Source organism: Salminus brasiliensis, chromosome 3 (assembly GCF_030463535.1).
Source record: "Salminus brasiliensis chromosome 3, fSalBra1.hap2, whole genome shotgun sequence".
Classification (NCBI taxonomy): Eukaryota; Metazoa; Chordata; class Actinopteri; order Characiformes; family Bryconidae; genus Salminus; species Salminus brasiliensis.
The window spans coordinates 40,434,213-40,462,197 of NC_132880.1; the positions used below are offsets into that span (position 1 = coordinate 40,434,213).

General features: G+C 44.5%; 1 protein-coding gene across 6 annotated transcripts; it reads left to right on the forward strand.

Moving 5' to 3' along the window:
- The first annotated feature begins 62 nt into the window (after positions 1 to 62).
- Positions 63 to 27,985, forward strand: nfyc (nuclear transcription factor Y, gamma). 6 transcript variants are annotated; one of them, XM_072676154.1, is made up of 11 exons: positions 64 to 176; positions 13,470 to 13,579; positions 13,756 to 13,827; positions 14,764 to 14,877; positions 16,159 to 16,254; positions 18,492 to 18,668; positions 22,867 to 22,938; positions 24,061 to 24,222; positions 25,077 to 25,184; positions 25,423 to 25,482; positions 26,233 to 27,985. In XM_072676154.1, exons 2-11 carry the CDS (start codon positions 13,481 to 13,483, stop codon positions 26,350 to 26,352), a joined length of 1,080 nt encoding a protein of 359 aa, XP_072532255.1. In that variant the 5' UTR covers positions 64 to 176; positions 13,470 to 13,480; the 3' UTR covers positions 26,353 to 27,985. The 6 variants fall into 6 exon arrangements, with proteins under 6 accessions (XP_072532257.1, XP_072532255.1, XP_072532251.1 ...); XM_072676150.1 differs by having other exon boundaries at positions 65 to 176; positions 26,230 to 27,985; XM_072676152.1 differs by having other exon boundaries at positions 65 to 176; positions 13,759 to 13,827; positions 26,230 to 27,985.

Sequence of the window (27,985 nt, forward strand, 5' to 3'; positions counted from 1 at the left end):
GGCTGAAGAGGCGCGCTTTAGAGGTGGGTTTCTGGTTTGAACGTCACGGTGGACGTAACACTTATTCCGGTTTGAAAAGAAGTTGTCAAAGCGTCGGCCATCTTGGCTCCTGTAGCACCCTGAATTAAATTAAAAATAGCGCCGAGGAGGACTACCCTACGCTTTCACCTCGAAAAGTGAGTAGAAAAGTGCTGCGCGTCGCTTTGCTCCTGTTCACTTTTAATGGCGTGTCGGGCTTAGATCAGGCGGAGGTCATGAGAGAGCCCTCGGCCAATGAACGTCCTCATCCAATGATTGTTTTGGAGGATGAACATGGGCGCCATTTCCCTCCTCGCTCTCTGAGGCGCTTATTGGTGGCTAGTGGAGAGGAATGGAGGCGGTCGGGAAACTGGCGCCCGCCGGCCGACATGTTGGCTCCGGCGGCCGCATCGGTCTGCTCAGCCGAGGCTTCACCTGGAGCCCGAATGGCGTTGGTTTCCCCCACTCTCCCAGCCCTTAGAAAGCTTGATTGGTGGAATCTAGTCCGAGGTTTGATTGGTCTGAAGGACAGATCCAAACCTAGTCTTTATTGGTTCGTATGGCTTTACAGCGCTTTACAAATCTTTTAGGAAACTTTGGCGTGGGGCTGACTGTCCCTAGTCCACACTGGTCCACACGCCTGATACCCGCGGCCTGCTGATAACAGCCTGCATTGTCTCCAAACTTTCAGCAGCTCCCCCGTGGTTGCCTCGGCCTCCAGTTACACGGTGTTGTTGATGAAGACCGAAACCACGGTGCAATTAGCCTGTATTTAGCTGAGGAGCAAAGTCTGAACGAGCGGGGTTTAGCCGTCCTGTGGGACGACAAGCACAAACGTTAGCTAGCTAGCTAGTTAGCTATCTATAGCTACATCTTGGCTGTTAGCGTCACTGTACTAATAGCTAGATAGCTAGCTAGCTACCTCCTGAAACCCCCAAAAGCTGTCCAAGTAGCCCCTCAAGCAGACTGGACCTGGTCCTTGTAGTGCTAGCTTGGCTAACTCTTGGCTAAACCTCTCTGGCTGCTCAGTAGATTCCCACAGAGTCCCTGAGCAAGATGTAGCCAGCTGCAGCTCTTCCCTATGATTTAATATTTAGCTAATATTGCCTTAATAACTCATCTGGACGCCCCTCTTAAACCCCACAGTGATCCTGCCCTTGTGCCAGACTTTAACATTGGTTTACAACAAGGTGTAGGCTGTTTTCTAATGTCCCTCAAAGTAATCCTGATCATTTAGTGGGCACGTCTGTAGTCTAAGCCGTCTATAAATGCACCAAACATTAGATTTCCTGGCATTATTAATATATTAACAGGCCTGTCCGCTTGCCTTCTATATCAATGTGCGTATCAAATACCCTCTGCAGCATCTAATAACCATGGCCGAGCTTCGCAGCTCCAGTAGGCAGGTTTGGGTTTATGGCTTGTCATGGTGCTGGTCACCTTAATCCAGAATAATCAGATGCAATTAAAACAAGCTCGTCAGCCCAGCCTCCGAGCCCCGGCTTTGCCTAATGGAAAGCCTTTGTGATTTACTACAAAAGGTGATGTACTTCCTGATCTCATTTATCTAGTAAACTCTGCTTGGCCTATTTGCAGTGAATTCATTCCAGTCGTAGTGTGATGGGCTTTAGATTGCTTTCTCACGCTGATCGGACCAGATCGAGAGTCCAGACTTGTCCAGAGTTGAACACACGTTTGATATTTCAGCCATCACTCGCAAACCGCATTACCCAAAGACGCTGAATGTTGCCGTAAGACAGGAAGTGACCTTCTCTATGGCTTAAGCAGTTGAGGGGCCTGCCTGACCGTCCTACCGGAAACCCTGACTCTCGTAAGATTGCAACTCTGATCAAGTGGTCGTGTTGGTCAGACCTGGTGCTTTTCTGAAGATGACTAGGCCGTGACCTGTTGATGCGTGTGTTAAGAAAGAGAGAAGGAGCTGTGTGGGGTCTGCTGTGGGGGATTTACCAGGGTGGGTGCGTGCAGTAGTCGCTGCACTGATGCTAATTAGTTTATGACCCAATAAATGTAATGCTCCTTAAGGCAAACAGTGACCGATGTGGAGGTACAGGTGCACTAACTTTTGAAAGGATTTTAATAAAAAAAAACTAGCTATTGGTGTGGTCAGTTAATCCGTTTTTGCTCAGTTACATGCGTTCTTGCGAGGTATAACATCCATCTTCGTTTTTGTTGTAGGACCCATTTCATCCACCTGCTAACTTCTGTAGATTATCTTAATGAACTGCTGTCCACACATTGGTCACTGCTGTCCACGCACCAGCTGTAGTGGTTAGGTTTCCCAGCACAGTCGCAGAAGTTCTCAGTAGTGTTAAAAAAAGGAATCCACTGAGGTTTTTTCTCTTCTGTGGTTTGTTGTGAAATGGTGTAATAGGGGAAACTCTGACAATAATAGGAACCGGGGGTCGCAAAGACTGAAGTTTGTATGTCTTGCAGAGACCGGATTTAGTAACACCCGCTTTGACGGGAATCCCAGCTTGCAAGTCTTTCAGTTTTTCCCCCATGCCTCTAGTTCTGAGGCAGGTCTTGGTTGTCTTGCTGCACAGCTTGTTTAAGGTCTGTCCATAAATGTTTTATGAGATTTAGGTCAGGGCTGCTAAATATATTGCTAAATATATTGGTGTGGTTGGTGTGGCGCAACAGATAAAACCACTAGCTGCCAGTGAGCTATTACACCATGTGGGAGACCAGGGTTCGATTCCCAGTCTGGGTGACTATGCTGCGCTACACCAATAAGAGTCCCTGGGCAAGACTCCTAACACTACATTGGCCCACCTGTGTAATACAGGTCACCTTGTAAGTCGCTCTGGATAAGAGCGTCAGCTAAATGCCGTAAATGTAAATGTAAATAAAGAATTATCATCGTGTGTTCCCAATAGTCAAATCACAGGACTATGGACAGTGTCAAATTCTATTAAACCTCATGCTACAACAGGTTTTTTTCTGCTTATACAAAACACTATCACACTGTTTACATTTCCCACATCTACCAGAGGCAGATATCATTCATATATCTGAGAAATATCATTTATTATAACATCGCCCAATAATCTGTTGGGTCATTAACTTCATGTGAAATCTGGTGAAATATTTTGTTTTTTGTTTTTTTTAATATTGCAATATATGTTGCAGGAAACAAATATATTCAGCTATGTCAGTTTTCTCTACCTTTATTGTGCAGCGGAATTTAGGTCGGGGGACTTTCAGAGGGATGTTTGTGTCTCTTCAGGTAGTAAATGGTGAATTTTGAGGAATGTTTTGGATCATTTGACATCCTCGCCTCACTGCATGGCTGTGCTTCTGACTTTATCTGCATGGACGTTCTCATCTCACTCATGTTCTCGTGTTTTATGGCTTGACAGCACATTTGCCATTGTTGCCATGTTTGTATTCCTGTTTTGATCATTATTGTTATCTGGTGTTGACCAGAGGAGGATGTGTTCCCCATTTTGAGTCTTGGTTCCTCTCAAGGTTTCTTTTTCTCGATCTGAAGGAGTTTTTATGTGCTTTTATTACTGCTTGCTTAAAACTGCTCAAAACCTGGATTGAAACATTTGCATCCAAGATTTACTGAAATATTTTGTGGAATCCATTTTTCTTTATTATGCCAATGCCACTGGCAGCAACACAACCCCAAAGCATGATCGATACACTCCAATGCTTCACAGTAGGCAAGGTGGTCTTTTCATAAAGTGTAGTTTCTCCTTTTTCCCTCTTTAAATATACCTTTGCTGATTGCAGCTGAAGAGTTGTTTTGATTTCATAGGACATGTTTCTGAGACTCCTCTGGCTCGTCTATATGTTTTGCAGTATATTTAAAACTGAGATATGACTAGGTTACCGCTAAGGTTTCCTTTTTATGTCTTCTCCATGAAGAGCATGCCTATAAGCAACTCTGCACAGTGGAACAGTGCGCCAGCCGTTAGACTAGCTGAACTTGCACGCAGGTTCTTGGCCATCGTGAGTTTTGAGCTTTCTGTCTTACGAGCACACGAGCAGTTCTCTCTGCGCTCCGGAGGTCTCCTATATCTTATCTTGACCTCCACAGTTCCCCTGAACTGCCGTTAGCATGGCACACTGTAGAAACCACAAACTGGGACCACAAATCTCCTTGTAGACTTTTCTCTGCTTTAGCTGACTGTTCCTAATTAAAAATAAAGATTTTATTGTGAGTGTGAAGTTTATTATTTGTATTTTATGAAAGAGTAAGTGGGCGTTATTTTCAACACAAAGGATTGTGTTGGAGGTTTAATTACCTACAGAGGCCGTTTGTTGGTTTATAAACTTCGTATAAATCCAAAATTACACCGTCGTTGGTGACAGCCCAGCAATGTGGTTGGCTGAGAGACGTTCTAAGGGTGGCCAATACTGCACACGCTTTTAAGGTATTACACCACCACATGCGCATGTAACCTAGCAAAGACCAAAACAGCAGCCATAACAAAGCAACAACGTCAAATATTTCACAATTTATGAATTCATATAATTCATGATTTGATGTTACTGCCCAAGTGCAGCTGATTGCTGGTAGGTAGGTTAACCACATTATGTGGTTTGAGACATGAAATTAGATCAGCCAATCAGAAGGAGCATGATCTGTGGGACCTTTTAATAATATTTTTAATTCAGATACAGAACAGTCAAATATGAAACCCAAGAAAAATGACATTTTTATTTAGCAGCTTTGGCAGTGTGTGCAGCCCTGGGGTTAATGTAACTGCAACATCTGAATGTTTTGATGGTTTCTTGTAACCCTTATTGGGAAATTATAAACTGTTCCTTGACTATTATGATTGAAGGGCATAACTGACTTATGATTGAAGGGCATAACTGATGATTTTTAGGAGCGGGGTGACTCTTCCCTTGCGGATTGTTGATAAGTGGGTGGTGTTTTTTTAAATGTGGTCTGCCCAGTGACCATCTCTCGTTATAGCCCTCCCTCTTGTGCATTTGCTCTCGAATACAAAAACTTTGTTTCTCAGAAATGACAACTTGAGGAGAGGAAAAACATTAAATCAATAAAATGAATGAATGCAGAAAGATCTTAAGTCATTTTGCACCATTTCCGTGTGTCTGTTCATCATCGCGATTAAAAGTTAAACAAGAAGAAGGGTGCAAGGGGTTTGTGATAACTGCTAGTTTCCTGCTACTCCTCTCTTATGGTAAAGATTGAGCCAGTCATGATGATGCACTGTGGACTAAGCATAGCATGGATGGGGGAGAAAACTGGCCACTGACCTTAGCAGGGGTCATGATGGTGTTGCAGGTAGCAGAGCGAGAATGCAGCCATGGCATTTCGGCCAGCTGTTCCATAATCTCTTGTGCCCTGCTGCTGTGTAATCATTTACCAGTGTACTGTGTGTCCAAAACGCTTGAAATCAGTAATGCTTCGCCTCTTGTCGAGCTCGGTGGTGACCCGCTCTCTCGCTCTGCTTTTTTTTTTTTTTTTTTTTTTTTTTTTCCTTTTCTTTTCTTCCCTGTACGTTTTGATCCTGTAAAACTTAACCTCTGTCCGTACCCTACATCTCTTCCCCCTCCCCCATCGCTCCCTGACTATCTGACAATGCAGATCTGTGTGTTTTTCCTTCCCGCTGTCTAGTTTCTCAGAAAGGTGGAGATTTGCCGTAATGACAGGAATAACCTTGAGGTCATTCCACCGTTCTCTTATTTATTTATTTCATTATTATTCTTTATATATTGAAAAAAAAATATCCACTGCTTTTATCTGCTACTTTTTCTATATTGTAGGACCGTGTCCTGGTCAGCTTGTATGAGAAGTCAGATCATCTGAAATGTGATCTGTAATTACAGTACTCTGTACTTTTGCTTACATAACAGTGCAGTTCTGTGACCCTACAGTATGTTTTCCCTGAAAACTACATCTCCACCAGGAAGAGACGAGCTGCTGGAGCTGTGGTCCTCCACTGTGCTCAGAATAACCTTTATTACTGGGAGAGTTTTACGCTGCCTAATGACTGATAATTGTGGTACGGAGGTCATCTGTGCTGACTGTACAGTGGTGTTTAGGCTTTATGGCTCCTGTGGTCAAACACGTTTGTCCGTTCCCACGTTTGATACCTATCAGCGTATTTAGGTTGAATGACTTGAGGTCACCTCTGCTGGTGTTTAAATTGCAGAAGTCGTCATACGCACGCGGTCTTGTGCTAATGCCTTGAATCCCACCAATAAACTGCACATTCCCTGCACGGATGTCCTTGCACACGTATGTGCCTGCAAATCTGCCCTGTTTGACATTCCACTTTAAATCATCCGGCGACAGCATGCGGCATGTGCCTTGACGCGCCTCTGAGCCAATGGCTGTTCTGGAGGTGATTTGCATCACCGCTCAGCCGGCCACTGCGCTCCGCAGAGGGGCGGGCTGTAGAGACATTTTGTTTGACATTGTAAATAAGCAAGGGACAGTTGTTAGTGGAGCCAGTTGTTCAGTCCAGCTCCGCACAGCTACGGCAGCAGAGGAGATTTGCAGGGAGGTGGCGAGGGTGGGGAGCGGGGGAGAGTTTTGAGGCTAGCAGGCAAAGAGCGTCCTTTACCCTTGATGTTCGTGTGGTCTCCCCCACCCACCCCCCACTTTCTCCTTTTTGCCTGTTCTTTTCTCTCTGTTCCTTTTTTCGTTCCCTGACCCCTATCCTACTGCTCAAGGTAACTTAAAACAGGAAGTTGACTCTCTGTGAAAAGGGGTGGAGTAGACAGAGGGTGAGGGAAAAGGAGGGGGGGTAGGTGGAATTACACAGCCTGTGGACAGACTGCCGAGCCAATAGAAGCGGAAGCGGGCCGTCTCTGATTGGAAGAGGCGGGAGGAATGGGTGGGGGTTTGGAAGGGAGGCGGGCTGTAAGTATCGTGTAGCAGGGTAGATTGATTACTTTCAAGTGTTAAAGGGAAAGCAGGCAGGAGATTTTTGTCCAGGACTTGCTCAGACTATCTGCTGTGTGTATCTCTCCCTCTGACTTGCTCCCTTTCTTCCCGTCTCAGTCCGTCTCTCACGCTCTCTCTCTCTCTCTCTCTCTCTCTCTTGCTTTCTCTGCCTCTCTTACTTTCTCTGCTGTTTTCCCGGCAACTCCGCTCGCGCTGAAGCAGGGGTCAGCTGAAAGACAAACACCAGGGCTGCCTGGCAGAGACTAACTCTGTCTTTAGAAGACCCTCTGAGAGCAGGAATGGAAGGGGGGTGCGTGTTTAGGGAAGGGGGTGTGTGTGGAGGAGATGGGGCAGTGAAGGGGGGAGGGGAGGGGTTGAAGAAGAAGCAGAAGAAGAAGAAGCAGAAGGGGGGGGGGTAGGTTATTGCCTTCGGCTTTGGGCTCCGAGTGCAGCGCTGGACTGCCTGCCCCACACAGCCTTTTGTTTGCTTGGGACAGAGTGCCTGTGGACTAGAGACACTTTCTCTGTCCACCTCTGAAGGAGACTTCGGCTCCGAACATCTGTCTCGTCTCCTCTTCTGTCCGCAGAGCAGAATGAAGGACATGGGGTAAGTGTGACAAACTGCCTTCAGACAGTGGTACAAACCAGCATGAATTTGCTGTTTTTCTTGTTCTTGTTTGTTCTCTCTTGCTTGCTGTAGAAATTAGATGCTTCCTCTCCTCCCCCCCCCCCTCATTCTTTCATCCTCTACTTTCTCCCTCTGTTTAAGTGATTCTATCTTCTTACGGTGAAGGCTAGTGTCCTTAAAACTTGCTTTCTCAGACATGCCAGTTTGCTGCACCAGTGTGAAAGGTTAGACATGCAGGCAAATTCATTTCAACTAGACTTTGAGAACTGTTACTTTTCTACTCGATCTTCTTAAGCTCTGGTTAGAGTGATGGCTAGTGAGTACTTCTAATGGCCTCTCGTGTTTTTTTTTGTTTTTTGTTTTTTTTTTGTTTGTTTTTTTATTTTTTATTGAAAGCATGTGTCTCAACTACGAACCTGTTTAAAACCCAGCATGAATGTCTTCTGTATGAGCGTCCGGCCACACAGGAGCCAAGCTTCACCTTCAAGGCCCAGTCCCTCATAGCTTGTTTACGCTTTCCTGACAGTGATGTAGAGCAGAGGGCAAATATGGTGGGTAGGGTCTAGGGGGCAAACTTGAGCTGGTTCCATGGGAGCGATGCTGCGGCAGGTCCTCGTCTGTGCACTGTTATCTCCAGCAGGGTACTTTCCCCTCACTTAATAAGCCTCAAACGAATCTGTAGTCCGCGGCATTTTCTGTTCCCCTTCTAATTGAAAGTTTCCATTGGAGCCTCTGACAGTGCGGCGTCCCAATGGGGGGAGGAGAACTAAAAATAGCTCAGAGTTGGAGGCCTCACTGCCAAATCCCACTGCAATTTGTTGTTTGCATGAGATTTGAATATCATTTGAGGCCCTCACTGCACACACCAAAAAAAGTGAATGAAAATATGTAGTGCATGAACGATGCAAACGGTGGCGGCCTGCGTAAACGTGGCCCTTTTTAAGACCTTGTTTCTTTTGACCCTGGCTCACTCAAAGACCGGATATTGCACTTCTCTTGCAAGGGTTTCCTGAAAATGACCATGCCATTTGAGACAAAGTTTACCCTTCACCGCTGTTTGCTTTTGGAGCTAGCGCTAGCTTGTCGTACCTTGGTGTGCTAGCGGGCCTGTTGGCGGATGAAGGTCACAGGAATGTGAGAGCGGTTCCCTCGGTGGATCTGTCAGCAGGGAGAGAGCGTGAGAGTGCGAGGACAGTGCATCCCTCATAGGCCCCCAGACAAGAGAGGCCCTTTCACCATCAGCCTCCGTCCTCTCTGGGGAGGACATGGGCACACTGAGGAGAGTTTACCACTGGGTCGCCAAGTGCCGCAGCAAAAGTCCCCTTTTCCCTTCGCTTTCTCTTTCCCCTTTCTCCTGGTTACAGTATCCCTGACTCTTTCTCTCCCCACCTTGCTGTTCTCCCACCTCTCCCCCCCTGCTATTGAATGACCTTGAGAGATCAGTAACTGTTTCCTGGAGTGAACCAAGGGCATGTTCAGTGTGTTGGAGCCATAGGTTCACACAGATTACCCTCAGGTCACTGTAGGCAAGCCTGTTGTTGTCCTCTCGTACTGTTGTTAGACACACACCAGGCTCGGTATAAAACCCAAGCAGAAGGTTATTTGGCGGTTAATTTGTAATTCATTAGCGCTCCGCTCCATGTCTTGTTTTGCCCTGGTAGATGATTAACCAGTAACAGCAACCGGGGCAGCTTTTGATGACTGTCCTCTGTGTGAGAATGTCACAGTAGTTAATGAGTCCTGAATGTAGCTAGGCAAATGGGTTTGGTACCCTTCAGGTGACCTTCCGCCCCCCCCCCCAAAAAACAAAAAAAACTCAAATGTTTACACTTTTGTTGTCTAACTTAAGTTCCGGCAGTTAGACTGCAAACATGAAATTTCACCCACGTTGTTTATTTACAGGCAATTTAAGTTTAGCAGGTTTGCACGATCAAGGGCATTCGTGAACTCTCAGCAGCCTGCTGTAACCACTCTGAAGTGTGCTTTTCAGTACTGTAAAGAACACACACTTCCATCCTTTTCTAAATACACACACACAAACCCTTTGCCCCAAATTACTCCTCATCCATTTTTGAGTGGAAGCCCCCACCCCTTAGCACTTAGATGTCAGATAAGGTTGTATTACTCCTTCATATCTGCTCTCATCAGCGTTCTATTTTCCTGTACAGAGAGCGAGGAGGAGGAGGAGGAGGAGGAGGAGGAGGAGGATGAGGATGAGCAGTGCGGGAGGGGAGGGGAGGGGAGGAGAGGAGAAGGATGCATGTGTGGGGAGCGAAGGGGGGAGGGACAAGGAATGATAACACAGGATATTGAGATGTGAGCACTGGCAGCTACATCAGCCCTCTCGTTTTGTTTGTTTGTTTTCCCTTCAATTTAATTTGAGGGTGTTCCATTGAAAGACCACAGCCATGGCAAATGTGCATCAGTTTACTCAATCTCATGCCCCCTCCCTCCTCCCTTCTCTAAGCTCAGTTTGCACCAGTGTTGACAGTGTTGATTTATGCAGTCTAATATATGTGGAAATGCGGTAGCTACTGAATTTATGGCATTTGTCCGTTTTTTTGCAGACCCTGCATGCTTACTAATATCGGATGAATATTTTCAAAGCTGGGTGTTTGCCGTAATGGTTACCAGTTCACACCACGACCAACCAAGTCCTATACGAACTGGTTGTCAGTGATGCTGTGATTGACTCAAGGGATTCATGATGACTTTTGGAATAATTTTGTAGATAAGCACAAATGTATTTATTGCACTCAGGAAGAACGCAGCTTATGAGTTACTTTGCAAAAATCTGCATTTTATTAAATTAATAAGTTATGCTAATCCAGGGAGCCCCAATTTGTATCGCCAAACATGGAAAAATGGTCCAGACTTGCCCTGTCAGTGCATACCACAGGTCAGCCTTTTACGGAAAGACTGAAAAATGAAAAAACTAGTGAAACGTCTTCATTTTAAGCTGTTCAGCATAATGCCTTCCTCCTGAACTGTAGCTCTTATGGTGTCGAATCTTGTGCAGGACGTCACTGCTATTTTAAGTAATGGCTGAAATGAAAAAGCTTCGGGGAATCTGACTTTTGATAACGTCTGCTACAGTATAGTCCATTTCTATACGTAATGGCTTTCCATTTCCTCTGAAGAATTAAAGTAGTTCATTCCAGCTGTGGGCTGTTCCAGATAACTTCAGGCATCCTCTTGGACACTACCATGATTACCAAAGGCTGAACGTCTTATTAGGTAACAATCCGAGGCAGAAGCTTCATTGGTCCCTCCTGATCTCAACCCAGGTACTTCCTTTGTCTATTAGCCTGCTGTATTGCCCTTTTCCAATGCGTCTTTGTGGTTAGTATGCCGGTCGTCTTCGCTTGAGTAGTCCGCTATGCGTCTCTGGCTTTGTATTCAGTATATGTATTAATGTCTTAAGCGTTCCACAGTGATGAGGATTTTTGTGATACGCGCATCAGAGTCCCGCACGCTGGCGTTTGAGACTTCAGAACTTTTGTAGTAGTTTAGCTCTGAGCAGAAGCTGTCAAAACCGTTTCATAGTGTTTGAGTCATAGCGGAGGGCACCTGCTTCTCTCGTGGCTCTCGGGAGGCTTGAGGCTGCAATATTCTGCCTCCCGCTCGATCAGACATCAAGCAGATGACGCAAAAAAACAATGCCGCATATGGTCTCCTACTTAACCCTCTGTCACTTGAGGCAGCAGCACTTATGCTATAATTGAGCTAATTAACAGTGCCCTACCTCTGAAAATGGTGGACAGTGCAGTCCCCGGCCTGCTCGAAATGGAGGCACGCACCTTTTGCTGAGGTGCCGCTGTATTCCACCTGCTCGGAGCAGGCTCGGGCTAGTCAGAACGTTCCTGCTGATTCAGCTTCTGCGAGCACCATTGACTTTCTGAGAGGCAAAGGAGCAGCGGTCACTGCCGATGAGGCAGCCGCACAGGTCAGATGAAATCCAACACCACCGTTGCTGCCCAGCTTGCTGAAGTGCAAGAGCAGTCCTCGCAAGCGGGGGGAAAATGCAGACGGCTTGCTTGGCTGTTTGCGTTTTCAGTAAAGCAGGAATTCGGAAGTTTAGGGTTTGATACAGTTGTGACTTTTGATGGTGATGCTGAATTATAGTTCTGGGATACTCTAAGGCCTTGTTTCTCAATGATTTGAGGGTCACCGTGTTTTCCTTGTTCCTAACGCTGTGTTCATCTCAGGACAGAAAGGCTTGTTAATTAGTTTGCCGGTGGGAGCCAGGGAAACTCTGTTATGTGCCGGGTATTGCTACTCCAGGGACCAGGATTGAGAACCCACTGTTCTAAGAGGGTACCGATTTAAGCAGGGATACTGAACTAGGAGTCTTGTCCTTCTTAATTTGGCCTTGTTGTCAGGTTTCATGACTGATAAAAACTAAGATGGTTACCAGTGAAAGCAGCTGGGCTGGCTGGCTAAGCTTTGATGATGTACTTCTCCTTCGGTGAAGGATTTGCCTTTTTAATTTGCCTCTCCATTTCCTGGGGCTTTGGCAGTAATTGTGCTGTTACTGCGTGGTAATTAGCCAGCTAGTTCTCTTTAATGGTGTTAAGTGAATCGTCTAATTATTATTTCTTATCTGTGACTGGCGCTGAGAATCGCCCATCCTCATTTGTCGTATGTCCTGCAGGATCCGTCACAAGATCTACGCCTGATGCTGCTTTTTAAGGCTTGTTTTTCTTATTTTCAGCTGGTATTTCTATGTGCTTTTTCTGGTCATCCCAGGTGTTTCTGGATGGCTATTTAGATTTATTCATCTCTTATAAGTGTTTCATGCACCGGCTTCATTTAGCACAACCCTGAAATGCCAGTGCACTCTGTTGGCTACGGTCAGGGCCAGCCGATAAACATGACATTGATTTGTATTTGCCCGAATGCTATTGATCTTGATTCCCCTTTCAAAAGCAATGGATCTGATGCCAACGGTAGAACATGGCTGTTACTATTCTGTGTTAAGAGCCATTCCCCGTGTGTGTGTGTGTGTGTGTGTGTGTGTGTGTGTGTGTGTGTGTGTGTGTGTGTGTGTGTGTGTGTGTGTACACACAAGTAAGGGTGCTCGAGCAATCATGCTTCACTTTTGTCCTCCCGCGCTTGACCCACATACTGAGGCCACACGGCAGTCCGATTGCTGTGGCGTCTGCACCTCCTCTCTCTAAGCCCTTGGCGCTTTGTCTTGTTATTGGATTATAGCTGAACTCTGCGAGGCCTAGTTGTCTTTACTCTCTTACTTCCCACTCCAGTGGCACCCCACCCAGCTATTTTTGGCGCCCGCTTTCCTTCCAGAGAGTGAGAAAGAGAAAAAGAGCAAGCAAGCCGGGCTGTGTTCCCCAGGAGCACAAGCTCAGGCAGGCAGGCTGGACTTCTCAGCAGAATTCTTCTCATGCCATAGTAACCTGCCAGCTTTACTCTTGGAGCGCTGGGCCTGACAGACCAGGCCCACTTGCAGTGTGTTTGCGTTTGTGTGTCAATGTGTGTCTACGGGTGATTTCTTGGCGTGAGCGCTGAGCTGCACATTCAGTGTTCCGCATTTGCTCACAGCCCTAGAAACGCCTTTTACTCTGAGGATTCAGAAGTGGCTTCCTAGCTCCAGGTCATACACTCGAGCGTGTGTGCACACAGGAAGTTTGGGGCACTGTCGTTTCTCTACTGTAGATTGTTGCTGTATGGATGGCTCTCTCTTCTTTCCTGGTTTCTCTCAATGAGTCAACATGCTGTTGTAATTCGCTCGAAAACAAGGTTGAAGTGGGATTATGTTTGATGAAAGGTTACAGTCAAGGGTTCGTTTTAAGGCCCAGACCTGAAGTCCTCATAAAATGCATGGCCATCTTCAAGAGGTTTCAGAGCTCATGTTTTCTGTCTGGTGTTTATTTATTTATTTATTTATTTTTATTTTTTTATTTATTTTAGCAAATCTGGAGATGTCTGCAGACTCGTTTGGAGCAGGAGGAAGCGATGCCCAGCAGAGCCTGCAGTCCTTCTGGCCAAGGGTCATGGAGGAGATCAGGAACCTCACTGTGGTATGACACCCGTACAGCTTTAGTGTTTCTTAAATTAGATCATTCACAGGGATCATGTTAAACCCCCCCCCCCCCAAGTGCTCTGTAATATTAATTCAATATTCATGAGTACCGCTCATCATCAAGAAGACTTAAATGTAGATTATCTTGATGTGACATGCCACCCTCTGTTTCAGAAGGATTTTCGCGTGCAGGAGCTTCCACTTGCTCGCATCAAGAAAATCATGAAGCTGGATGAAGACGTAAAGGTAAGAGTGTTTGAAACGACCAGGTCCACCAGTGAGATGGAGTCTCCTCAGCCGTGTCCCATTTCTTACATCCAGCAAGCCACTGCCCCCATCCCCACCCCTCGCCCCTGTGGAAATGGGGCATAGACCTACAGAGAAAGAGCATCTTTCATTCTTTGCTCATTTCCATGCCTTACTAGATCCTGCAAAGAGTGGGACACCCCCCCCCCCTTATTTGGTCTAATTATAGTCTGCTCTGTTGAAGTGAAGTGCTTTTGTTGAGTGCTGAGTGACCTGAGCAGTGGTTGTGTGCGTGCATGTATGTGTGTTCTAAGTCCAGACCTTCATGGGAAGCAGGCATCAGGGTCAGCATGGTGTCCGTACTCTTAAAATAACCCACAGCTTAGAGTAGGAAGAGGGTTAAATTGGAACAGAAATCCAAGACAATTAAGAGATCAGCAGCAGTCATGGGCCTTGGGGTACTCCGTGTGTGTGTGTGCTCTCACCTGCACATGCTTATAGTGAAACTATCGACACTAATTGAGATTTATGGTTAATGTTGGTCATGGTCAAGTAGTGCAAAATGCATCTCTGCTATTTACGTCTGCTCTACAGCTTTTTACCTCAAAACTATTGTACAGCTGTATCTCAGCTATTTACCTCTTTACGTCTATAGTCGTTTATCACAGAAGTACTGTAAAAACGGGTCTCAACTATTTACTTACGGCTGTTTACCTTGAATTGCAGAACAGGGTCTCAGACTTCAGGCAAACTATTCAGCCTTTTTATGTAATAACGCGTGTTTCACATAGAACCACCCTGAATGGTTTTGTTTACATGAACAGTTTAGTTATGCAGAAAGTCAGTGGAATTTCCCCTTTAACGGAGAGAATTTGTGTGCGCACATGTGGCTTCTTTTTTTTTTTTATTAACCCTCTCCATGCTAACCCTCTGTAGATGATAAGCGCTGAGGCTCCAGTGCTGTTTGCCAAAGCGGCTCAAATCTTTATCACAGAGCTCACTCTCAGAGCCTGGATCCACACCGAGGACAACAAACGCCGCACACTACAGGTTAGTCATTGACCTTCACCCCCTTGATCCTGCCATACAAACATACCTGACTGACTTCAGTATATGCTAAGCCTTCATTCTGGCACACCTTGGGCTGTGCTTTGCCGCACTGTTCCACCTACAGTACTGACCCTGCACTTCCCACATCAGCTGTGACCAATTTGATAAAATGTGCAGTCATTAGGATTGAGCTGTTTGTGGTTAGCTTGATTACCAAAACCAGCCACCCACCACCCCCTCAACGAAGCCAGTTCTCATATCGCAAGCTTTATGCTACCTTGTCAGACTTGTTTTTACCCCCCCTGCCACTACACATGCAAGTACATGTACCTACCTCCAGAATATGTTTGAGCCATGACCAAGCTTGATGGATTTTGGGGGCAGGGCCCCATGCTCGAGTCCTTCAGGGCCTGTTTTAGCTCCATTCCAGCACTTTGTCGAATCTGAAAGTGAATCTCCCATGACCCACTTTCTAGAATGCCATTTTGCGTTCTGTGCTGGAGCGGTGGCTCTCAAGTCTTCAACAAGCTTGCATTCGAATTGTTTGCAAAAAGAGAAATGGTAGCCATATCAATTAAATCAGTGTAATTATTTTTATTATTTAATTATTAATTTTTACGTTCGTAAGAGACAGTACAGTTTTTCATAATTTGGCATGGTTTTGTATCGGTGTCCGCGTTAGCCCTGTGGACTTCTGAGTCTGAGAGAACATAACATCGGGTACGGCACCACTTGAATATGTAAATTGTATTGTGGTGATGCACGTTGCTAAGGCACTGCATTTGCAGCTCCGGCCTTTGTGGAGGCATCACGCCAATCAGGGTCGCCACGACAACGCTCATCAATGGAACAACTGCGCGGACATGACCCTCAGCTAACAAATATTAATCACAAGGCTAAAAATAGCTTCTGATGTGGGGGGTGACAATAGGGGGTCTTGGCAGCCAATATCCTGTGGAAAGTACCATGCAGACGGGAGGCGGGGGAGGCTCTGGGACTGCTCTTTGAGCTTAGGTTGATGGCAGTCACATTTCAGCCCTCCTTTGCCATATCGTCAGTCATGCAAAAACTATAAAAACATAAACAGCCTTCTTGGTAGCGAATGCAAAAATGAGTGATTTTGGAGCATTAATATTGGTCAGCAATATGTTGCCTTAAATATTTGTTTGCTTTAAACAGAGCTATAGGTTATATAGTGCTACCTGAATCTTGTGCTTTTAAGTTTTGGACTTAATTTGGACTTTATTCATATTTGTTGCTCCTTTTTTATGTCATTTGCAGAGGAATGACATAGCCATGGCCATCACCAAGTTTGACCAGTTTGACTTCCTCATCGACATCGTTCCAAGAGATGACCTCAAACCACCCAAGCGACAGGTGGGCACTCAGTAAATGTTTTAAATTTGAAAGGTTTTAAGATTTCAGGAATGTGAGGTCGCTTCAGGCTGTCATCTCTGAGGACAAGAAGATCTATGTAGCGTGACTCTTGGCAGCTTGGAGGCGCTGTAAACATCCTTGACTGGAAGCTGGGGGTCGGGAAAGTGAAGGCTTTCAGTCGGATGTTTGCAGCGCCCAGCTTCCACTAAACATCAGCTTCACTTAATATCTGCTCCCCTTTACCCCAGAGACTGGACTGGGTGGTAACCCCCAACGAACAAACACATGACACCCAAATTACAACCCCATCCTGCTTAGGGGACACCCTTCACTGTGTGTTCCTTCAGGAGACTTCTGAAGTACTGAGCAGAAACATATCCTCCATGAATCCGTACCCACAGGACACAGTGTTCTATTGTGTCCGTGATTAGCATGGGAGATGTTATCAGATGGACAGACGCTGCTATCACGTTCACACGTGTGGCTGTGTGAGCAGGTGTGTAAACATCCTACACTCTCAGCTGTGACATCGTGAAGCTGGGAGAGGGGTGTTTACGCTCTTTCTCACACGACGAGTCTTCAGGTTCTCTTGGACAAACAGGTTCTGATTTTTCTGTGTTACTTAATACAAATATATATTCTTTTATTCACAAAAAATGTTGCTTCTAATTTACCCTCTGGGTGATTCGGTAATGATTAGTTATCATTTTTATTGATATGGGGTGCAGATTTTATTTATTTATTTATTTTTTGGCATGATTCTACATCATGGCAAAGAAACCCTTTTCTACGTTTGGATACGGGCCTTTGCTAGGTGAAATTTTAGTTTAATTTTAGTTAGGTTAGAGAGGTTTTTGGAGGAGCCTGATATGTTTGACTTAAGCCTCATACATTTAGTTTGGTTTGCAGTAGAGTTGCACCGAAACCCCTTTTTGCTTTCCGATATGATACCAGATTTTCAAATATCTACCGATACAGAGTACCGATACCAACTCTGACTTAAATACTTAATAGATGGCAAAAAATCCTGATGATCCTTAAAAAGAACAGCATGTACTGGTTAAGGAACTGCACATTTGAAAAGTTTTAGAGCTATGAAACAATAAAAGATGCCACAATGCAGTACGGAAGCTTAAATCTTGATAAGCTCGACCAAACAGCTTTTTATTTGGTGTTAAAACTTCACATTTCAATACAAACACACGTCTCTATGTTAAAGACACTAAACTTCAGTGTGTGGCCTTAAAAGCTGCTTTAACTCAACTTTTGGTTTTAGAACCAAGAACACCACATGGAAAGAAAGTTCTAAAAGTTCCATTAAATGTCTGTTTAATGGTAAAAACAATTTATGACTGGCCTTTTACTGGTTGTTTAAATGTTTGGTTTCATGAAGTATGCAAACCAAAAATTCTATGTTTAAATTCTATGTTAAAACCCAAAAACAAACAGTTATAAGTGTGGCGTCAGTAAGCTTTATGGTATCTGTGCTTTCTATTGCCGATGTCTATACAGTATCGGTATCTGTGCAACACTAGTTTGCTCTTGATTGTTAAAGTGAGGGGTGTCCCCATGCCCCAAGATCCAAAGAGCGCTTTAAGGCCTTCAGAAAGAAGGTTTTAGATGGAGTCTGGATACGGGTTTAATAAGATCTCTTAATTAGAAATCAGCTGTTACAGCTTACATTGTTTAAAACATTTAAAACAACTGCCAACTTGGCCAGCTCAGGCCATTATAGCAAGTTCTACCTGAGAGCAGACCTCAGGATGCGTAAAGAAAACTACAGCAATCCCAAAACGTTGGTGCAGCACCTATAGGTAGCTCATAACACAGTTAATGTGAAAGTGCTCACATCTCCCATCTTGGCCTGATGTTTTTTGACAGCAATGGCTTCCTCCTTGCACGCATCCAATGAAAATCAAGCTTGTGTGTTTTAAATATGTTAAAAATGAAGGTTTCATGGCGTGTCATCATTATTTCACCTGACCATAATTATACTGTTACCAGTGAATGGCTGTCTATGAATGTCTGTGCTGAACTGGTCACTTCAGACTTGGGCTAAATGTCCGAGTGTGAACGTGTCCACGCTACTCTCACATTACTCTGCCTAGCCATTCCTATTAGTTATTTATTTGAGACCTGCCTCTAGTATTACAGTGTTAAAATAATTCATGGAGATGTAACCAAGTGATAGGATTTATCCAATATTTGTCTGTGTGCGTGTGCATTTGTCTGTGCAGGAAGAAGTGCGTCAGTCCGTTACCCAGGCAGAACCTGTGCAGTACTACTTCACCCTGGCGCAGCAGCCTGGGGCTGTACAGGTGCAGGGACAGCAACAAGGCCAGCAGGTGGCTACCCCTACCGCTACCACTCTCCAGCCTGGACAGATCATCATCGCCCAGCCCCAGCAGGGACAGGTAACATACACGTGCGCATGCATTTTGCTGTCTTAGTGCAGCCTGGTTTCATTTGCACACACTGCACAAAAACCTTTAAACTCTTTCTCGCATTCCCAGTTCCACTGCGGACAAATGTTTGTGGACACATACACATTCAGTGGTTGTTCTGAAATCAAGGGAATTAAAATAAGGATATGAGCTCAGGTACGTATGTTGGATGATGAGGTGGTTCAGGACTAAACGTAAGGTATTGGATGGTGCTCAGGCACTCCAAAGAATGCAGTCCTGCAGTTCTGCCCCTCCACAGCCTGAAGCTGCGGGGCTTTTTAAAACATTTTTTTACCACACATGGTGTCCTTTGGCTCATGTGCGCTTTTTTCCCCTTAGTTTATTAACCGTGCTTTCCTATAGAGATTCACCTGAGACAACCTGTGTGCACACTCATTTATGTAGCCATTGAAGTCACACACACCATTAATTTGAGGTTCACCACAAAGGGACAGTATGACCGCAGCCACACTGAACTTTTCCAGACAATACGCGCTCTTGCTTATTTTCTTGCCTGAGCTCCCCTTACAGTTGAGTGGTTTAAATTCTGCTTTGAGGCACTACAAAAGGGGGACATGCTTTACACACACACACTTCTAGACAGGCTAAGAAATACAGAACAGTCACAGAAAGCGAAAGAAGCATGTGGACTAAGGCAGTAGAGTATTAACAGGTTTTACACAAATATGACTCTGGGGAAAGATATGCAAACTTTGATCAAAAATGATTAAAATTTGCATATCATGTGTAAATACAGCTTTCAACATGGGCAAATGACCTGACATGGTGTCTGTACCTAAGAAAGAATTGAAGCTGAGGCTAAAAGTGGAGAACAGTTTAAGAAGGACAATATGAATTAGTGGCGGGGCACTTGGGAGTTTGCCCTTGTACTCACCCCTGTCTATTCTATACCTCAGTCTGGTGTACAAACACTTGAAACTTTACCATACTAATAGAGATGAATATGTGCATGTACACACACACACACACTTGAGCTCAGTTCACTCTTATCCCCTTGGATCATTTGATCCACGCTTTAACAGTTGATGCCCAGAGGTGTCATTCACACTTTCCTATCAAGTGAACAGCACAGAAGCCAGTCACTCTGTCATCCTCCCCAGTGTAATATCAGTCTAGTCTCTGAGTGTGAACTCTGCGCCCCTGCTGCTCTCCCTTTCTCCCTTTATTCTCTTCCAGTCTTATTCACTTTCTCTTTTGGCAGAGCATATGAGGCGCTCCCTCTCTCTTATTCGGTCTCGCTCTATTGCTCTTTCTTTCAGTCTCGCTCTCTCTCTCTATTGCTCTCTTATGTCTCTCTGCCTGATATTGATATAGCTTGTGCTCATTCTCTTGGTCTCTTTCTCAGTCTCTTTCACTCTGGCATGCTCTCTCACTCTTTAGCGCGCTCTCCTTCCATTCTGTCCTGCTCCAGCTCTTACTAAGCTTCATTCATTCTTTGATCGCTGCTCCTTTTTTTCCCCCTCCTCTCTGCCTCATCTTCTCTTACACATGTTGTCATTAGCCTAATTCAGGTCCATTCACTGCTTATCTTCATCACGGTCCTTGTTTGTATGAATCTTCACCTGTTCCACTCTAGAGCTCTTCCTCTTTCTGTCTGTGGCTCTTTCTCTCATTATCAGCTTATTTTCCATTCTCTGCAACCCCCCCCCTCCAGCACAACCACCACACATACACACAAGTACTGGACCTCATTCTCTCTCGGAGGATCAGTGCTGCTTCAGCAGGCCTACAATTCGCTGACTTGTCAGAGCTGGGCACAGTGCTGCTGCAGTCACCTTCTAAAGCACTCAGGACAATCGAGACCAAGCACGAGAACAGGAGAGCGATAGGAGGGAACGAGTGCAGGGAAGGGGACAGGCGATACAGGAAAGCAACGGTGGATTTGTTGTTACTGTGCCTTTAAGACTGAGATGAGGTCCTCTATTGTGCTTCACTAAAGCAGCAATCCAGGCTAAAAGGCTCCTTATAATTTAAGACTAAACTGCTGTAGGCTGGAGAGGTGGAGATATGCATCTTAGATATCTTGGGTTTCAGGAGCTCACACATTAAAAGAATTGAAAAAAGGCCATTTTTCAAGTACGGTGTCCGTATATGATCCATAATAGTGGTAGTGAATAGAAGTAGTAAATGGTACAGTTTAAGACCCTGCCATTTGCTTTCTACAAGGCCGCTTTTCCGCTGCAAGGCCAAATGGTTCTGAGCATGGAGAGTGACCGTTCCTGTGGCTTTTTCACACAAACATGGTTCAGCATTACAAACATTTTTGCATTTTCTCAGCATGGTTTATCTAACTGTACTTGGAGCCACAGAGCTGTTCTCTGGGAGGGCTTAATGAGGTAGGGAGCTGCTGATTGACTCCATTTATCACCTTTGTGCTGTTTATTTTCCAGTACAATGGAGGACACACTAGCATTAATTGGTATCTGGTCTGACCCAAAGATTCAGGAGCAACTTCTGCTTTTTGCACAAGAGCAATCCATAAAAATGTTTTTCCATTGCTTCTTTTCTGAAGTTATCATCCTAACTTGCCAACTATGTGAATTCAGGGTGGGAATGTGAGACCGGATAGATCTTACCACAGCAACTTTAGCATAACTATTACGAGACACACTTCCTGGTTCTGATTTAGCAACACAGCAAATAGAATGGGAAACCATAACCAGTGGAGAGGAGACCTAAATGCGTCATCAGAAAGGAATGGTTCAGCAGTAAAATCTAAAGAACATCAGTCAATCAGCCAAGATGTGTTTGGTATCTGAAAGTTGCTTCTTTATATTAGAACAGGGGATGTTGGGCTAATGTTGCTAAACACTAGACCCTGAACCACTTTTTCCTGAGCACAGTGTGGCACTCCAATCTGGACCATTATGTGGATGATAATGTGGTTCCAATTTTAATTTCATTCAGAGGAAAGTGTAATTGTAGTGTGTGTTAACAGGACATGTTAGGCTAACCCTGCTAACTAAAGAAGCAAAAGACTGATAAGTTGTTGAACTTTTCCTTTAAAGTGCATTCAAGATCAAGGTCTTTATTCAACCAGATAAATAAAGATATACCCTTAAGCTTAATTATGATGACCCCAGTTTTTATTAAGCTCTTAAGAACCAAAAATGAAGCAGTGCAACAATGCTTTACATTCTACAGTCATTTGTTTAAATATTCTTGCAGATGTTTTTGCTCAGCAGTTTGATTGATTATTTCTATTTAATGAAGCAAAATGTAGCATTTGTATTTCTGAGTTCTGTGAAAAGTCATGCTCTGTTCCATAAAGAAATTCAGCCATAACATTAATTCCACTTCATTGTTTTCATGTGTGCTGTTCATTTGATCAGCTTCGCTTACTAAATCGGTACAGACTGCAGTTTCTCTGTGCACTTTTTTGACCTCCTTTCACCCTGTTCTTCAATGGTTAAGACCATCACCAGGACTGCTATGCCTCCACATTCCACATGTACCAGCGCAACACACACCAAGACCCCACCACCACCATGTCCGGGTCACTGCAGTGCTAAGACAGACCTGCTTTGTAGTGGTCCTATGGGGTCCTGACCATTGAGGAACAGGGTGAGAGGAGGGTAACACAGTATGCAGATAAACAGGTGGACTGCAGTCCAGAATTATAGTAGTTTTGCTTGCAGGACATGGCTGAGCTACAGTCTGTCGGTCTGAAATGTCACTTGTCCACTTCAAAGGAAGATTTTGGACATGCAAAATAACTTAACACCACCAAACCAAGAAGCCAAAGCTTTTCAGTAAAGTAGAGGTAGCTACTGCAGTTTCTCCGTCCCTGAAGATGGGAGAAACTGCACCAGGCTTTGTTCCACGTTTCTGCCTTTTTTTCACGGCTCGGACAAGTTACTGCCACAAGTTCAGCACTTTTATCAGCTGCCATTGTCTTTGTGCTGAAACATATTTGCTACTGTTCATCAGCTTTCAACTCGTTTTTGTTTGTTCTGCCAAATGTTTTGTTGAGAAGCTTTTCAGCCATCTCACAAGCTTTACATGCTTCTGTGTTGCTCGCCAAGATGGCTTATTTATTTACTTTATTTTTGCTGAGTGAATCATTTTAGTGTGCGCTTTGCATGTGCTGTGTAAAGGCTTTTCTTTCTCTCTCTTTCTCTCTCCCTTGCCATGTGTTCATCTTCAGGTGTTGCAGGGGACCACCATGCAGCAGCTTCAGCAGGTGCAGGTAGCTCAGTCACAGGCTACCCCCATCACGGTAAACATTTCAGCCACCAAACAGCACCCTACACGTTCCTACCCTCTTTAAAAAAAAAAAAAAAAAAAAAAAAAGGAAGGTGCTTCACGTGGGTTCTTTGAGCAGTGTTTGTTCCATTAAGAACCATGTTTGTGATGGAGATGTTTAAAGAACCTTTAAAGGGGCTCCCCCTACAGTTGGAAATTGGAATTAACAGTGTATCCGCAAGCACTGTCCTGCTCGCTTCACCGGAAATGCTTTGTACAGTTATCAGCATGCCGAGCCCAAGATGGCAACAATAGTGGCACTAATCTCCATACTACAGGTCAGTTAAGTATCTCAATAAAGGTGAATTTGAAGGTAAACGGTTCTTTAGATCTTGACCTAAAAGGTTCTGCGTACTTAGGTTTAAAGAACCTTCAGTTGATTCACACTACACTACAAGCACGGTTCCTTATGGAATTAAAAGTGCTTCTCCTACAGCATCGCTTAAAGAATCGTTTGCAGCACCTTTGTTTTTATAAGCGTGATGTAGCACCATGCTCTTTCCCAGAGGCCCTGTGTCCTGACCTCTTGACCCCTGTTCATAACTGTTTGTTTACATTTTTTTGAGTATTTCACTTCATCATATACAGAGTTGGAGAAAAGCAGTCAGTATGACATGTCCTGAACAGAGCAGTTAGTCTCTACACTTACTAAGTATCTTGTATCTGTAGTTGATCTCCTCCTCGCTTGATGCTACACAAGGTCACAGTGGCAGATAAAGCCCGGCTGCTTAATAGATTGCTCTCATGTATCGAGTGTCCTTTCCTGAAGAAGTGGGCGATCGCCTTTCACGGCTGGGCAGTTGCGGCGCAGGTTTCTCTGCCCTGCAGTAAGAGCCCTGGGGTCACGCGCTCACCCGACTCCTCTTTCCAACAGGAATTAATTTCCTGTGTGCTTTTTGGAGGGCTGCACGGACCCAGAGGGGTGTTGTGAGGTGTGCTGTTTAGCATTAGCATCTTAAGATCCAGCCAGATGGTGGTGGTGGTGGTGGTGCTGATGCGCTCTACAGTGAGCGCTTCATTTGTATGCAAGCTTAATGTCCCAGTTCCTCACTCATCATGTTCTCCCTTTGTGTCTTGCTCTCTCTTTTTGCTGTAGAGCGCTCCGGTTACCATGCAGGTTGGCGAGGGCCAGCAGGTGCAGATAGTGCAGGCGGCTGCGCAGGGACAGGCGCAGGCCCAGGCAGCACAGCCCACCGGCCAAACCATGCAGGTCATGCAGCAGATCATCACCAACACGGGAGAGATTCAGCAAATCCCTGTAAGATCCTAGTTCCCATGTTCCAACATGCTTATAACAATGATAATACATGCCTGTAACTGTGCTTATGCTCAAAAATGGGTTGGAACTAGGTACATGTACTTAAATGTGAATGACATTCCCCGGCATATGGCCTGAGGGGAAGAGCAGGCGTGTATTAGTACAATATAGTGTATTGTACCATTTAACAGACATTGCAATTCAGTACATGCGTTTAACTGTCTGGAGCGAATAAAGGACTTATTGTCAAATTGCTGCTCCATACATGACACAATAGCTTGTGGTTGGTTTATTATTGCAAGATTTTATATAAAAAATGCTGAATGCAGAAAAACTAAAAACTGAGGCACTAACCTGTCACAGTAAATTCACTACTTTATTGCAAATGCAGAAATGTGTAATTATACACCCCTAATATAGAAGGTTTTTTTGTATTTTTATTCTAAAGGAAAAAAAGCATCCAAAATGAAGTTATATTCTGCCTTACAAACTTCAGTTTCAGTACTCAGAGGTTGGTCATGTGACCATTCCACAGGGAAATCAGTGCTTTTTTTTATTATTAAATAGTAGCTACATTTATTTCTGTTCAGTCAAATCTGCTAATATTTCTTGTTCCAGTTCAGTGTAGTTTTATTATAATACTGTTGGTTATGTCAGCTTTCCGATCATCCAGAGAAAAGCGTCAAATATAAACCGAAAGTAATTTGTTGACTCGTCAGCTAGCAAAGCAGCCATCAGCCTTTATTATCTGAGTTCTGAGTAGAGATACAGATAACCTGCGCAAATGAGACAGAGGTTAGTTGAAGGTAACTTTGTGCACTCATCATCTCCCCCTTGTGGTGCTGTCCTTGCAGGTGCAGCTAAACACAGGCCAACTGCAGTACATTCGCTTGGCACAGCCAGTCTCAGGAACACAGGTCGTTCAAGGACAAATACAGACACTTGCAACCAACACTCAGCAGGTAAAGCCTTTAAGTGTTAAATTAAACTGTGTGTTTTAAAGTGTGTGTTTCTGTAGCTCTCTTTCTTTATGCTGGAAAATAGCTGCTGCTGTCTCCTTTATTTGGTTCGACCTCTGTCTGGACTGCTACTGATACCTGAACAGGACCGACTGTTCCGTTATGCTGCATCCTTTTTGTTGTTAGGATGCCTTTATTATTGATTCAGTGAAATATGGACCATTTTGCTGTCTGTTTGCAGATATCACAGACAGAAGTACAGCAGGGACAACAGCAATTCAACCAGTTTACTGATGGTCAGGTAAGGCTCGAGTGACACTATAACCATAGTTGCTGCCAGTGATGGACAGGGACTGGGTCAATTCCATCGCGGATTTTGAGAAAGCAAGAAATGTGTTTACTTCTCCACAAAGAGTAAAAGATGCTACAGCGGTGCGGCCAAAAAAGAGAAACAGAAAAACATGCAGAAAACAGCCTGACCCCTGTACAATTATTTTGGATTATCAGAGCGAGGAACTGTTGGGCTGAAGTGTAGACAGGGCAACATCAGGGGCACAGGGTTAATGGTGGCATCACTGTAATTGAGGCAGGATAGCCTAGACAAAAGACAAGGGTTAAATTTGGTTACCCAGTCCAACTGCGCTGCAGCTGAAGATTAAATTTTTTTCTCATTTGTTGTAATAATATTTTTATTAGCAGTTTTAACAACACACACGAAAACCTCAGACGGACGCTTAAAGTATACTCCTTACATAATCAGTAGCCCCTGACCGTATGTCCACTGTGGGCGCTCTTCTATGATTCTGTACCTGCAGCCTTCTGTACCTGTGTTGCTGAAGACGACCCTCACTTGTTCAACATTTCTAGAAAATCTAAACATTTAAACAAGGAAGGAAATAAAAGAAAAAGCTCCCAAAAGTTCTAGTTTCAAGGTTCTAAGCAAGTCTTGGATGTCCTCAGCCACATTGCTGTATTTCCTGTGTCTGTCATTTTTCTCATTTTCTCCACTCATTCATCTCCACCTCCCCCATCTCTTTCTTCCCTGCAGCAGATGTACCAGATCCAGCAGGTGACTATGCCAGCAGGGCAGGAGCTGACTCAACCCATGTTCATCCAGTCCACCAGTCAGACGGCCGACAGCCAGGTCACTACACAGGTCAGCGCAGACTGAGGCACATCCTCTCCCCCTCGGTCACCACCATTGCAATAACCGCACTGCTGCAGACCACCGGAAGGAGAGAGATCCCCCCACAGTCAACACCAGTATCAACACCTACATATCACATCCAAGCCTTCCTGCTGAAAGGGGCATGTACCCCCCCCCCCCCCCCCCCCCCACACACACACAAATCCAGAGCCATTTGTTGTGATGTCTATTTTCTCTAATTTCACTGACCCTCAAAACCTTCATCTTTAGCTTTGACTTAAATACCGTCCAGAATGGATTGCCCAGTGCTTTTTTATTTTTTAAAGAACAGTTCATATGATCACCCTGTGGTCATGCTCTTTCACTTCAGTCCTCCTGACTGTAATCCGGGGGTCCTCTTCATTAGTTCACTTCACTCTGCATCCAGCAAATGTCTAGCAGCACACGTTCACATCGTCCAGTCGTGACCCTGTTAATGAAGACACGCAGGCTGACTGGGTGTCCTTTTCCTGCCTTCAGCCAGCCGATAGTCATTCCATGGACCCTTTCCGTTTCCCAAATTGAGACAAACGAGCCAGTTAGCAAGGCTGCAGTGCTCTGTTTTTAGACTGGTTGATGGGAACAGGGAGGGGCGTGTTCTAATCATGGCTCGGTTTACTAAATGTCGTATAGAAAAGCGAGCATCATTGGAAAACGGAGTCGTTTTTCCGCTGTGAAGCTCTAAGGTGGGCCCCTGGTGAACTCTCCTCCATACAAACACCACAGATGATCCGGTCTTCCCTGCAGTGTAGTTAGAAAGTTGTCCTTGTTGCATCAGTGTAGTTATTTGGTGAAGGTAAGGCTGGAAGGTTCTTGTTGGGTTCTGGATAAATTATCTGCCTTCAGTGTTTACTGCGACACCTGGGGGAACCTGCCTGTGGTCCTGAAGAAAACTATCTTGGCTTAAAAAAAAAAAAAAAAAAAAAAAAATCATAAAAAAACCCATTAAGCCCTTCTCCATTTTGTTTGATTATGCCATCTCGTGTGTAGAACTCAAAGTTAATGACAAAGCCATAATCTGCACATCCTGTACATGATGATCTCTGTAGATTGTATGATAACTGTTTGAAGTACACTTCTAATTGTATTAGTTCTGTTTTAATAGTATTTTGTATAGTTTTCATATTTGCTAATGTGACTGCTGAAAGGGCTTATCGTTGGGTTTTCTACATGCAAAGTGGTGCGTGTGTGCAAGTGCGGCTGAGCGGTTTGGTAAAGGATGTGTTGTCCATATGTGTGAGAGTTCTCAAGTGTTTGATGTTGTGCATTAAAGCCTCTCTTTCTGGACCAGATATGAAAAAAGACGTCTCCTCTCTTTCCTTCTCTTCATCTGTGGAAACTCCTTGTTACCCCTTGTACAAACTGTTTGTTGTTGAAATGGTCCCCTTTTATATACACATTTTAAAACCAGTTGTAACAATCAAAAATAGACTTTTGGAGGGGTTTTTTGTTTTGTTTTTTTTTTGTTTTTTTGCCAACTGTTGTCCTCACTGTTTGTATAATTTCTGCATGTAGTTGCAACTGCCAGTATGATATGCAATTCATAGGTACAGGTTTTGTTGTTTTTTTAATAAGACTGGTTTGTGAGAAAATAAAGTGAAAATCTACTATGATCAAA